The sequence below is a fragment of the Microcaecilia unicolor genome, chromosome 3 (assembly GCF_901765095.1).
Source record: "Microcaecilia unicolor chromosome 3, aMicUni1.1, whole genome shotgun sequence".
In the NCBI taxonomy this organism is placed as follows: Eukaryota; Metazoa; Chordata; class Amphibia; order Gymnophiona; family Siphonopidae; genus Microcaecilia; species Microcaecilia unicolor.
The window spans coordinates 382814961-382828012 of record NC_044033.1 but is presented as its reverse complement, the minus strand read 5'-3'; the positions used below and the strand labels follow the sequence as shown (position 1 = coordinate 382828012).

Here is a 13052-nt window from a genome sequence, read left to right as displayed (position 1 = left end):
GTATGTATAATCTCTTAGCAACTGATTTCCATAAAAAAGTTTTCTACTGGCATTACAGCATTTGTCACAATTTCCAATAGAGAAAGAGGGAGATAAAGAAATCAAAAGATCTACTAACTCTCTCCCCAAAACCACACAAAACAGGTACTATTTACCAAAATCATAAGCAAAGATTGCACAAATCAAGCACCCAAAAAGCATCAGAACCACACCTCCACTGTATATCAGAAATGAGGATTTAAAGATAAGAACCTCACAGGCATTAAAAAAAAACCTTTCCTTTCTTATAATGTGTGGTGCTCTGTACAATACAGAAACCCCTATATGATATGCAATGAAAGCAACAAAAATTAGAAACTTATCTGCACAAATGACTCAAACTGTCCCACCGACAATGGCCAGAGTTTCGCATACTTGCTGCTTCAGAGTGAAGACAAAAATGTGTAGCTGTTAACAAAACAAATATCACATACCAGCAGATATTCAGCTGGGCGACTAGCACCAATATAACCGGCTAACTGGAACCAGCCATTTATAGGCCCGCGTTTTCAGCGGCTAAAGATAACCAGCTATATATCTAAAAATTGGGGAATATTTATCAGAAAACATGGCTGCTTACATGAAGCTAACCGCGATAATAAATATCGAACTTGCAGCATTTGAATGAAGGGGGAAAAAGGAATGAAACAAGTGATCGTGAACAAAATTCTCTAGTTGGGAAGCTAATGCATGAGATTAAAAGATGCTTCTCAGAAAAAAAAACCAAAGATGTGTGTATGTAAATGTGATGGTCTGGAAAAGAAATGGTAAAACTAAATCTGATTTTTTTTTTATATTTCATTCTGTCTTTTACATCGCAGTGCATCCATTTTGTAGTTTTATCATTTCTTTTCCAGACCACCGCATTTCATTTTTCAAAGACTCTTTAATAAAGATAAAGATTGTCAGACATGTTATATCGCTCCTTGAGTATTGTGTTTAATTCTGGTCGCCGCATCTCAAGAAAGATATACAGTAGTGGAACTGGAAAAGGTGCAGCGAAGGGTGACTAAAATGATAGCGGGGATGGGACAACTTCCCTATGAAGAAAGACTAAGGAGGCTAGGGCTTTTCAGCTTGGAGAAGAGACGGCTGAGGGGAGACATGATAGAGGTATATAAAATAATGAGTGGAGTGGAACAGGTGGATGTGAAGCATCTGTTCACGCTTTTCAAAAAGACTAGGACTAGGGGGCATGCGATGAAACTACAGTGTAGTGCATTTAAAACAAATCAGAGAAAACGTTTCTTCACCCAACGCTTAATTAAACTCTGGAATTCATTGCCGGAGAACGTGGTGAAGGCGGTTAGCTTGGCAGAGTTTAAAAAGGGGTTAGACGGTTTCCTAAAGGACAAGTCCATAAACCGTTACTAAATGGACTTGGGAAAAATCCACAATTCTAGGAATAACACGTATAGAATGTTTGTACGTTTGGGAAGCTTACCAAGTGCCCTTGGCCTAGATTGGCCGCTGTCGTGGATAGGATGCTGGGCTCAATGGACCCTTGGAGGGGCATAATTGAACGAAAACGCCTATCTCCATGGGCGTTTATCTCCGAGAACGGGTCCGTGAAGGAGCGGACCGAACCGTATTTTGGAAAAAAATAGACGCCCATGTTTTATTCAACAATTTGTGAGCTGGGCGTTTTTGTTTTTCAGCGATAATGGAAAATGAAAGCGCCCAGCTCAAAAACGAATAAATCCAAGACATTTATTCGTGGGAGGGGCCAGGATTCGAAGTGCACTGGTCCCCCTCACATGCCAGGACATGCCTAGGGGGCACTTTTACAAAACCAAAAAAACAGGTAAAAGAGCTCCCAGGTGCATAGCACCCTTCCCTTGTGTGTTGAGCTCCCCAAATCCCCCTCAAAACCCACTGCCCACAAGTCTACACCATTACTATAGCCCTAAGGGGTGAAGGGGGGCACCTACATGTGGGTACAGTGGGTTTGGGGGGGTTGGACGACTAATAAGCATTAAGCAGCACAATTGTAACAGGTAGGGGGGATGGGCCTGGGTCCACCTGCCTGAAGTCCACTGCACCCCCTAGCAACTCCTCCAGTGACCTGCATACTGCTGCCAGGGAGCTGGGTATGACATTTGAGGGTGAAAATAAAAAGTTGTGAAACATCATTTTTTTTCTGATGGGAGGGGGTTAGTGACCACTGGGGGAGTCAGGGGAGGTCATCCCCGATTCCCTCCAGTGGTCATCTGGTCATTTAGGGCACTTTTTGGGGCTTTATTCGTGAAAAAACAGGGTCCAGGAAAAGTGTCCTAAATTCTAGCTAAAAACGCATACTTTTTTCCCATTATCAGTGAAATGCGCCCATCTTTGTTCGGCAGATAACCACGCCCCAGTTCCGCCTTCGCCACACCTCTGACACGCCCCCATAAACTTTGTCCGCATCCGCGACAGAGTGCAGTTGAAAACGTCCAAAAATCGGCTTTCGATTATAGCGCTTTATTCGTTTTTGTGAGATAAACGTCCATCTCCCGATTTAGGTCGGAACTTGGGCGTTTTTCTCGTTCGATTATAAGCAGGTTGGTCTTTTCCCAGTGTGGCATTACTTATGTACTTATGTACTTATGTTTACCAAGGTTGGTTTTTACATCAGTACTATTCATATATATATATATATATATATATAAATTACATTTGTACCCCGCGCTTTCCCGCTCATCGCAGGCTCAATGCAGCTTACATAGTAACAAGAGAGAATACAATCTATAATATCAGAATCAACAAAGGATGTCTCGGGGGGGGGGAGGGTTGATATTTACATACACACATCTTTGTTTTTTTTCTGAGAAGCATCTTTAAATCTCATTCCTTTTTCCCCCTTCATTAAAATGCTGTAACCATGTATAGGTCCTCTATAAGCAACTCTGCATGTTCTCCTGAGAAATGTTATTTTATCTGATTGTCTTTTTAATATTTAGTTGACAATTATATGTTATTATTATTTATTTGGATTTTGCTTACACCTTTTTCAGTAGTAGCTCAAGGGTAGGGAAGGGCAGGGCAGAGGAGAATCGCTTGACATGGATCGGATGGGAGGGGATGGGGAGGAAGGGAAGAATCACTGGACATGTAGGGCAGGGCAGGGGACAGACGATAGCCTTGCTAGCACCCGTTCAGATACACTTGGTATTTCTCTGTCCCTGGAGGGCTCACATTCTAATTTTGTACCTGAGGCAATGGAGGGTTAAGTGACTTGTTCAAGATCACAAGGAGCAGTGGTAGGATTTGAACTGGCCACCTCTGGCTGTCCAAAGTGCGCTAACCACTAGGCCACTACCTTCTAAAGGTCCTTTATAGACAAAAAGCAAAAAAGCCTGTTTCGCTAAAAAATGAAACAGGTGCTAGCAAGGCTATCGTCTGTCCCCTGCCCTGCCCTACATGTCCAGTGATTCTTCCCTTCCTCCCCATCCCCTCCCATCCCATCCATGTCAAGCGATTCTCCTCTGCCCTGCCCTTCCCTGCCCTCCCATCCATGTCCTGTGATTCTCCCCTCGCCTCCCATCCCATCCATATCCATCGATTCTCCCCTCCATACCTGAGGTCGCAGCGGCGGCAGGCTCGGCTCGCGTCACCTCCAGCCTGCCCTTGCCTTCCCTCTCAGTGTCCCACCCTCCTCAGACATCATTTTGTCTTTCCACGAGGGCGGGGCACTGAGAGGGAAGGGAATGCTGGAGGCGAGCTGACGTAAGCTCATTAGTATACGGTTACGAACCCAGCCAGCCAGCCATTCAGGGATGCAGATTGACCAATTATTATATAGAGAGATGCTAGCACATTGGCTTGTCCATCTTTGAAATGTTATTTTATTAGAGTGTCTGTATTTTTTTCTTAAAAAGTTTTAGCCCTTAGTTGAAAATTCAATATTTACGTTTTACTTCCCTATTTTTTGGTATACATTCAAGATATTTATATATGTTTTTATTTGTATTTGTGCAGACTCCTGATGAAGGCACTTTCAGTGCCGAAACATGGTACCATGTTGAGTCACCTTTTATTAAAATTTGTTATTCATACTCAGCGTCTTTGGTCTGTTGAGAAGAGCCTGACTCTGTTCCCACTCTCTCTCTCTCTCTTTACATCTACTTCCTGCTGCTTATGTACATTCTTGCTGGTTTTTGTGATGATGTGAAAGCATCCTGCCAATCCATTTGCATTTTTCACTAAGGATAAGTGAACATTTTGAGCCTGGTTTATCAAAAGTTATTCCCCTAAGCACATCATAAATCCAGGGATCACAGTCAAAGGCAGAAAGTTCAGTACCAGGACCGGTAGGTCTCTTTTCCCTAAGAAAGCAGCACCGAGGGTCCACAGGGGAAGTGGACAAAAGCCAGGCCCAGTTCAGTCTCTCTTTTGTGATTTGCAGCCATCTGGCAATCCAGCTCCTGACTAGAAAGCTTGTGCTGTACCTGTAGAAATTTTCCTCCCTTTTTTTCTGATCTAATAAGATTTCTCAGCAAAGCAAGCTTGTTCCTGTATACTTGTGCAAGAGAAACCCATTTATTTTGCTTTTCCTTCTGAAATAAAGAAGGGGAATTTCAAAGAAAGCCTGCAAATGGATATGGTTTGCAGTTCCTCCAGTGTGCTGACTGCTTTTGAATGTGTTACAGATTGGTCCAGCAGGGAAATCAGATCTGCCTCCCATTGATGGCCCTACAGACATGGACCGAGGCCCTATCTTGCCTGTGCCCATCGGCATTCGCCCCGTCCTGAGCAGATATCGAGTTGAGGTAATCTACTAACTCCTTTCCTTGTTAATTCTAAGTGATTTGCTGCAATTTTTGCTTTAGTGCTCTGTTCCTATTCGAATGACACAATCTATGCCAGAATGAAGCAGAGGCAGGCCCCAGAGAAGAGGTAGAAGAATGGGAAAAAGATAAGATCAGTTTCCTTTTGAAATATACTTGAGCCTTCCTGTACTGCCAGCATTCTCATTTACATCAGGTGGAACTGCTAAAATTGGAAGTAATAATATTTTTCTTCTTCCATCCAACCAGGGGAAAAAAAAACTGTGTCCAATATTTCGCTTGCGAAAGCCAGTGATTTTTAAGTCAGTGGATATTCAATGCCAGGTCATGTCTGGGCTCCAGCATTGAATATTCGGGTATGTGTGGTCACTATTCCCTCTAGGCTGGGCAGCAGCCCTTCATCGCTGCCAGTGGAGGGTGCTACTTTAATATTGTGGTTTTCAATTGCTAGGGACAGATAGCTTCTCTAGAATCCTGCAGAGCTTGTTTGTCCCTCACTACTGAAAATATGATAGTGAGACAGTGCCCCCCACTGTCAGGACGGTAGCTGGAGGACTCCCGCTCAGCTTAAAGGAAACAGTGTGTGCAGTCACCCGGAAGGTAAATAGGCACTGGCCAATATTCAGACCAGTGCCTGGTTAGCTCGGTGGATGTAGATAGCCAGCCTTTTTGCAGTCCTAACTGTACCTTCTTACTTAGGGGCCCTTTTACTGATGTGCGCCAAAGAATGGCCAGCGCTGGTGTAGACACGTGTATTGGATATGTGCAGGTCCATTTTTCAGTGCGCCTGCAAAAAAGGCCTTTTTTTGTGGCCAAAATGGATGTGCGTCAAACTTTAAATGAGCACATGTCTATTTTGGGCCTGAGACCTTACCGCCATCCATTGACTTAGCGATAACATCTCACGCGTTAATTGGGCGGTAATCATCAGCACACATACACTGCCGATTACTGCCCAGTTAGCGCCACACAGTAGAAAATAGAAAATATTTTCTGCTGTGCATTTCGGACGTGTGTCAAAAATAGAATTACCATTTGGGGCATGCGGTAGCTGGACGGTAATTCTAATTTGACACACGTTGGACGCACTTAGGTGCCTACACACCTTAGTAAAAGGGCCCCTTAATCAGTTAGTGGACTGAATATCACTGTTAATGGGTTAAATCCTGGCTATGGCCAAGCTGCACCCCCAGACTACCCCTGCACTAACCGAACAGTGCTGCAGTGGTCAGAGGCAATATTTAGTGGCACTATCTACTTAAGTACCACTGAATATCGGTGGATGCCCGGCTCAGCGGGATTTAACCGGGCAGAAGCCTATCCTGTCCAGTTAAACCCTTTTGAATTTTGGGCCCTATGACTTTTTTAGAATATTCTTTGGGGCCAATATTCAGACAGTAGGAGTTAGCCGGGCTGACTCCCATGGTCGGCACTGAGCCTGAATATTCAATGCAGGGCCATTTCCGGTGTCCGGCATTGAATATCCGGTTTATTTTGGCCGCTTTCAACTTAACTGGCCAAGTCAACATTCATCGCTGGCCGGTTACATTGAAACCGGCCAAAGATAGGTCTGCTATGTGGGTGGCCTAGTTTGGCTGCCAAACTTAGCCAGCAGTGCGCTGAATATCGGTGGATAGCTGGTTATATCGCATGATATAACCGGTTATCCGCTAAGGGCTAGATTCTATGTATGATGCCTAAAAAAATCAGCGCTGAAAAAAATATGCCTAGACATATTCTGTAAACAACATCTAAAGTTAGGCATGGTTTATAGAATACGCCTAACTCTAGGCGTAGTTTATAGAATATGCCCAACAACCGTTTTCTATGACTATATTTAGTCACAGCCATTTACACCAATGAAAACCTGGTGTAAATGCCAACGCCTAAGTTACACGCGGAACGGGCATATTCTATAACACTGCGCATAAATTCATGGAACGCCCATGACCCACCCATAGCCACCCATGGATGGGTCTTAGAATTTACACGCATCTCTTTGTAGAATACTCTTAGACAGTTATGTGCATAAATTATAATTAAAGCCAATTAGTCTCAATAATTGCATACTAAGTGCAAATTATCAGCGCTGATTGGCTTGTTTAGCCGATCTAGTTGCAAATACAAATCCAGAATATGATTGGATTTGTGCGCAGAACTTAAGTCGCACTATATAGAATTTGGGGCTAAGTTGTGCACGCAAATCCAGTTGTATTCTGGATTTGTGCTTGCATCTTAATTAGAATTTACGCGCACAACTGTCTAAGCATATTCTACAAAGTGATGCACGTAAATTCTAAGATGCGGATCTGAAAAGGGAGAGTGGCCATGGGTGGGTCATGGATGTTCCAGCTATCTCCTGCTGAATATAGCTGGATAGCCGGTTAAGTGCATTTAACCGGACAGGTTAAACACATTTAGATTATAATCTTGACAATTTTTCAAATATGGATGTTATAAAACATTTGCAAATATCAGAATAGGCAATAATTGTTAATCCACAATATATAAAGTTTAACATAATAACAACAACAATACAGTATCACTGTGTACTCAGTATAGGAACTAAAACAAAGATTGTAATGAATCTAGAAGGCTGTTAGACACCTAAGATTCTCATAAAGGGTTGTTTGTTTCGCAAAAATTGTCTAAGGGGAGCCACACTTTCTTAAGGTGTGGAAAATTATGAAAACATAAGGAATTGCTTCACAGTTTTCTTCTGCAACTTTGGTCTTGCAGTTCAGTCAGCCATAAACCTTGAGTTACAAAAACATGGGAGATTTCTCTTAGTTTCATAACTTTCTTTAGCCCAGCTATCACAGTGGAAATCCAGGCCATGATTTCTTCTAGAACTGGCATGCTAGCGCTTTAGTTACGTGCAGTGCATTATTTCTAGCAAAAAAGGTGCCGGTACTCAAATGCCAGACCATCCTTCAGGGATTGGGGTGATCACTGAGGGACGCACCCCACAATAGCCAGGCTCCCTGCAACCAGTCACAGAATCTATGACAAGGCAGAGCTGGTGTGTAGAGCCTGAGCTCTTTCATTAAAACTTAAGGACCACTGGTCAATTTTAGTAGACAATGGAAAAGGTGCCGGTACTCAGTACCCCCAAGTACCCCCTCAAAAAAAGCCCTGGTTACGTGGTATCATCACTGGAATCCCCCTCCCCCTCCTTAGGATGTAAACACTTCATCTCCAGCATTCTCAACCTGTCAGCAAAAGCCAGACCTGACAATCAAACTCACTAAGCTCTTCCACATGGTTGGGCCCCTGGACATTTTTTTTATATAAAAGTAAATTTGATTTTTAAAACTACATTATTTTTTATTACAGTCCCTTTCGCTTCCCGAAGTTGGTTCTCTTGTCTTTCTGGAATTGTTCGTCTTTCTCCTATAGTACTTCAGTCAGGGCATGTTAGTCTCTGGATCAGAAGTGTAGCCAGGTTGTGATGCCAGGGGGAGTGGAGAGGCATACGCGCACACATTGCATAGATGCAACGGACTGCCTGAAAAATAGGCGCTGTTGCTGTCTGACGTCCGTTTGGGGGAGTGGTCACTCCCCTGGCACCCCACCTAGCTACACCACTGCTCTGGATATCAGAGTTTTGTGTACTGACTCTGAAGTTGTTAAGAAAATTTACAATCTTGCTTATCAAAGTATGCTCTAACCAGTTTTAATTCTTCTTCTTAAACTGTCTGGAGGAGACTAAACCCAAAAGACTTGTTTGTGGTTATTCATCTTGCGACTTCATGTTTAAATTGTCCTTGTCTTTTTCTTCCTAGATCCTCTTCTGGGGTCTGAGGGACTTGAAAAGAGTAAACCTAGCCCAGGTGGACAGGCCCAGGGTGGACATTGAATGTGCTGGCAAGGGGGTTCAGTCAGCACTAATCCAGAACTATAAGAAGAATCCCAATTTCAGCACACTGGTCAAGTGGTTTGAAGTGGTGAGTGCTTGCTAGTTCCTTAGGCTATTGGCTTTCACCTAGTCTATATCCCTTGCATTTGCAAAAATGAATAATTCAAAAAATTGTTTTTTTAAAAAAGACTATAATAAAATGAGGACATTATAAACTAAAAAGAGGGGTTGCCAGCATGAGATGTGGACAGTGTACCATTTTGGAAGCCAAGATAAAATATATTCCATAGTAATTGATAATGTATATGCATACCTGTATGCTTTGCCTATGCTCTGCTCAAACTCAGCAAACGCCCACTAATAAAGTATGTGTCATGCTAATCAGTATTTTACAAAGGGCATTTACACACACAAGTGGCTGCTTACATGCATAAATGACTAAGAGATCTTTTTACTAAGCTGCGGCAAAAGGGGGCCTGTGCTGGCATCAGTGCATGTTTTTCATCCACATTGAGACCTCCTTTAACCATAGCAGGCAAAAGACTGGGTTTGTTTTTTAAAGAAAAGACCGTGTGGCAAGTGAGGCACTTGCCACACTGCCATTTGGGGGGGGAGCACTTACCACCACCCATTGAGGTGACGGTAAGTGCTCCCACACTAACCCGGCTATAATCGAGCAGTGCGCGGCACTGCCCAATTACCGCCAGGTAAACACCGGTGTTACAAAAATAAAAATATTTTTAGCACCGGAAATGGCATGCGCTGGGAGTGGGAACTACTGCCGGGCTGCTGCAGTAGCCTGGCGGTACTTCCTTTTTAGTGAGCAGTAAGCCCGCATTGGGCTTACCGCTGCTTTGTAAGAAATGTGACATCTACATTTGTGCATGCAAAATTTTCCAGGTATTTGATAAAAGGCAACTTGACCACAGCAGTATGTCTAAGGGATGTTGGAAATAAACACGTAAAGGCCAGCACACCCAGCAGGAACAGACAATTTCGTAAAGAACAAATTTAAACGAGAGCAGCATCGCTCGGGATTTTGAGTGTGTAATGCTAGGAACAGCCAATTAATGAGCCAAGTGAAAAAAAAAACCCTCCTTCTGTTTAAACACCTGAGAGGAAAGCACAATTACCCCCTCAGTCACTGCTGGAAACCCCAGGTCAAAGCAAGCAGTTAGCTGACACATACCAGCCTCAAAGCAGGTATAAAGGATGGCATTTTATTTATTTATTTAATGTGCATATATTGGAAATACATACCTACTTTCCTAGTCTATGCAAACCATGCCCACAACATGCATCTTTCCAAACTGTGTATGCTGCAGTTTTGAAAGTGTAAATAACAGCTTTTCTAAAATCATTATGGACTGAATTTTACAATTGGTGCTGAAAAATCGATGCCAAATAAAAAAAATGCACTAAGCGTTATTCTATAAATGGTTAGGCGCAGTTTATAGAATAGCGCTTAGTACAAGAACCGAAAGTACATTTAGATGTGACCATTTTCATCAGTGTTTCCCAAGTCCGGTCCTGGAGTATCCCTGGCCTGTCAGGTTTTCAGGATATCCACATGAAAGAGATTGGCATATGATGGAGGCAGTGTATGCAAATCAAGCTCATGCATATTTATTGTGGATATCCTGAAAACCTGACTCCAGGGGCCTTGTTTACTAAACTGCTCTATAGGCTTGCAAGAGTTAGTGCATGCTAAAATTGGGTGTCTCTAGCGTTAGCATGTGCTAATTTTTAGCATGTGCTAAAAACGCTAGCGCACCTTAGTAAACAGGGTCCCAGGACTGGACTTGGGAAACACCAATTTACACCAATAAAACCTTGGTGTAAATCCCCACCCTAAATTAGGTGTGGATTCCCTTTATTCTTTAAGAGTGCATGTAAATTGTGGGAACTCCCCTGACCCGCCCATGTGTCTCCCATGGCTGCACCCTCTTTTTGGAGCTGTGCGTAAAAATTCCGTGTGGATCCGGGCACGTACATATATGCATGGAATTTTTACTTAATGCCTATTAGCACTGATAATTGATTGTTAGAGGTTAATTGGCGCTAATTGCTTCCTTATTCAATTAAATTGCCCATGCAAATGGGGCATACACCCAAATTTGTGCACGCAATTTAAAGTGCCATTTCTAGAATTAGGGGTTATGTGTGCATTTAGGAAATTTGTTTGTGTACATACCCCACCTCTTAAATTATCTCCATGACATGACACATTAAAATAACGAGGCTTATGCTGGTAGAATACTTATTTTCTTTCTTTTCTTTGTGGTATCAATTCAAATTTACAAATTGAATAGGTGTAATTTTATTCAAACTTTTCTACATTGTGTACAAGTGCATATACCAAAAAGACTGCATATACTACTTATACATGTCTACACATTGGCATTCTGAGGGGCCCTTCTACTAAGGCACAGGAGGACTAACTCGTGGGTAGCACGCACTAAATCGTCACTACTGCCGGGCTAGCACGTGCGCCCGGTGGTAATTCTGACTTTGGTGCGTGCCGAATCCCACGATAGGCAACAATTTTTTATTTTCTACTGCGGGGGGTGTTCCTGGTGGTAATCAGCAGTTGGCCTGTGCTGCATGGTTACCATGTGGGTAGCTTGTGAGCCCTTACCACTAAGTCAAAGGGGTGACGGTAAGGGCTCAAGCCATAATTAGGCACACGCTAGTTTTAATTTCAGCACACGCCCATTTCCCGGCTCATTTAAAAAAGCCCTTTTTTCTCAGCCACGGTAAAAACTGGCCCAGAGCGCACCCAAAACACGTGCCCACACTACCACAGGCCACTGTTTACTGCGGCTTAGTAAAAGGACCTCTTAGGGAGTAATTTTGTTGCCACGTAGTTGAACATGTGATATCGGTGCAAGTGTAAATTTGTGCGCTATTGGTGCTGGTTCTGCATCCTAATACTAAATAGGAGAAAAACAAACTCTATTGAAATACTCTCTCTACAAGGAGTTTGCTATATATAGTTAGTTCGTGAGTGTCCCTTTAATTGTGGAAAAAGCTCCACTTAAAATATATTACAAACAATTGAAACTTCAAATCTCCAAACAGGAAAAATACAAAAGTATTTATACTATCCTTGTTGTATCAGGAGTAAGTTAATATCACTGGTTTCCTGAGAAGAACAAAGAGAAAAGAACCCCAGAAGCAAAAAAAAACTCACAATTGGTGAGAAAAAGCAAATGAGGTGAAAAACTCTCTTACCTTCTTATATACTAACTAATAAAGGGGCACTCACCCAAACTAAACAATAACAGACCAATCCCAGCCCAAAACTTGCAATAAAGGCTACCTACGGAAAACCACCCCAATCGGAGGACACGGCAATCTTAACAGTTCATTAAACATGCTGGTTCTACATGCCATTTTTATAATGACACACAAGCAGTTATGTTGCTTTTATAAAATACATGTCTTTTAGGACTTTTCGCATAGGTCTCCTATTACTAAATTACCTCCCCTCCCCCCACACCCAGTGTACAATCACTGTAAAACAATGATCCTGTGTTATATTTGTAATAATGGAAGCTTGATTTCTGATTATTCCTACGCTTAAAAATACATGTGAGTCCAAAAGCTCTAATAAAATTATCTCCATTTTAAGAAAGCTTATTGTTACTTAACTGTCCCACGAGATCACATATCTTAATATCAGTCACACTACAGGAACTTTCATTGTACCAGTATCCATAAAGTGCAAATAACTTCCACTCCAACAGCTCTGAAATCTGATAAACAGTGATTATGTGATTTACCTTATCAAAGTAAAATGGTTCTTTTCTCAGATATCCCTGCAGAAAATATGGAGCCAAGGTGTTTTGAATAAAGGGAGGCTGATTAACTTCCTCCACTTCTGGCTTGGACTGTGATTTCACCTAAGCCGGCTGTCTCATGGATATATACATTAAGATTTCAACATTTCCTCATATTTCCTATTGTCTTTAAAACTATTAGTCATGTCTGAAGTTGATAAATAAGCAAAATAGAAATTAATGACTTAATAAAGTCTTATAACTTGATATTGAGCCACTAAATTATTTCTTTTTAAACCCTGGCCATAGTAGTTAAAAATACAGATATTCATTTTGTCAACTGTAAGGTTCATATGTTTCCAGATGTTTCTAGAGAAACACAAAAAAGGAGACAATTCCTGTTGTTTTTACGACCTGCAGTTATTCAGATGGGAGCTTTTTTTTTTTTTTCAAAGTTCAACTTCAAAAAGATATAAACAGGAGTTGGTCCAGAGGCTGGCTACTAAAATGGTCAGTGGTCTTCATCATAAAGCATATAGAGACAGACTTAAGATCTCCATAAGTACACTTTGGAAGAAAGGTGGGAGATATGATAGAGACATTTAA

The 13052-nt window shown here is 42.1% G+C and overlaps 1 protein-coding gene across 4 annotated transcripts in view; it reads left to right on the top strand.

Moving 5' to 3' along the window:
- OTOF (otoferlin) overlaps positions 1 to 13052 on the top strand; it is a 762055-nt gene that overhangs the window by 664508 nt on the left and 84495 nt on the right. For all 4 annotated transcript variants that reach the window (XM_030198653.1, XM_030198655.1, XM_030198656.1 and 1 more), the window contains 2 exons: positions 4668 to 4787; positions 8591 to 8752. In XM_030198653.1, the coding sequence (XP_030054513.1) occupies positions 4668 to 4787; positions 8591 to 8752 (282 nt within the window). The remainder of the gene's footprint in view (positions 1 to 4667; positions 4788 to 8590; positions 8753 to 13052) is intronic.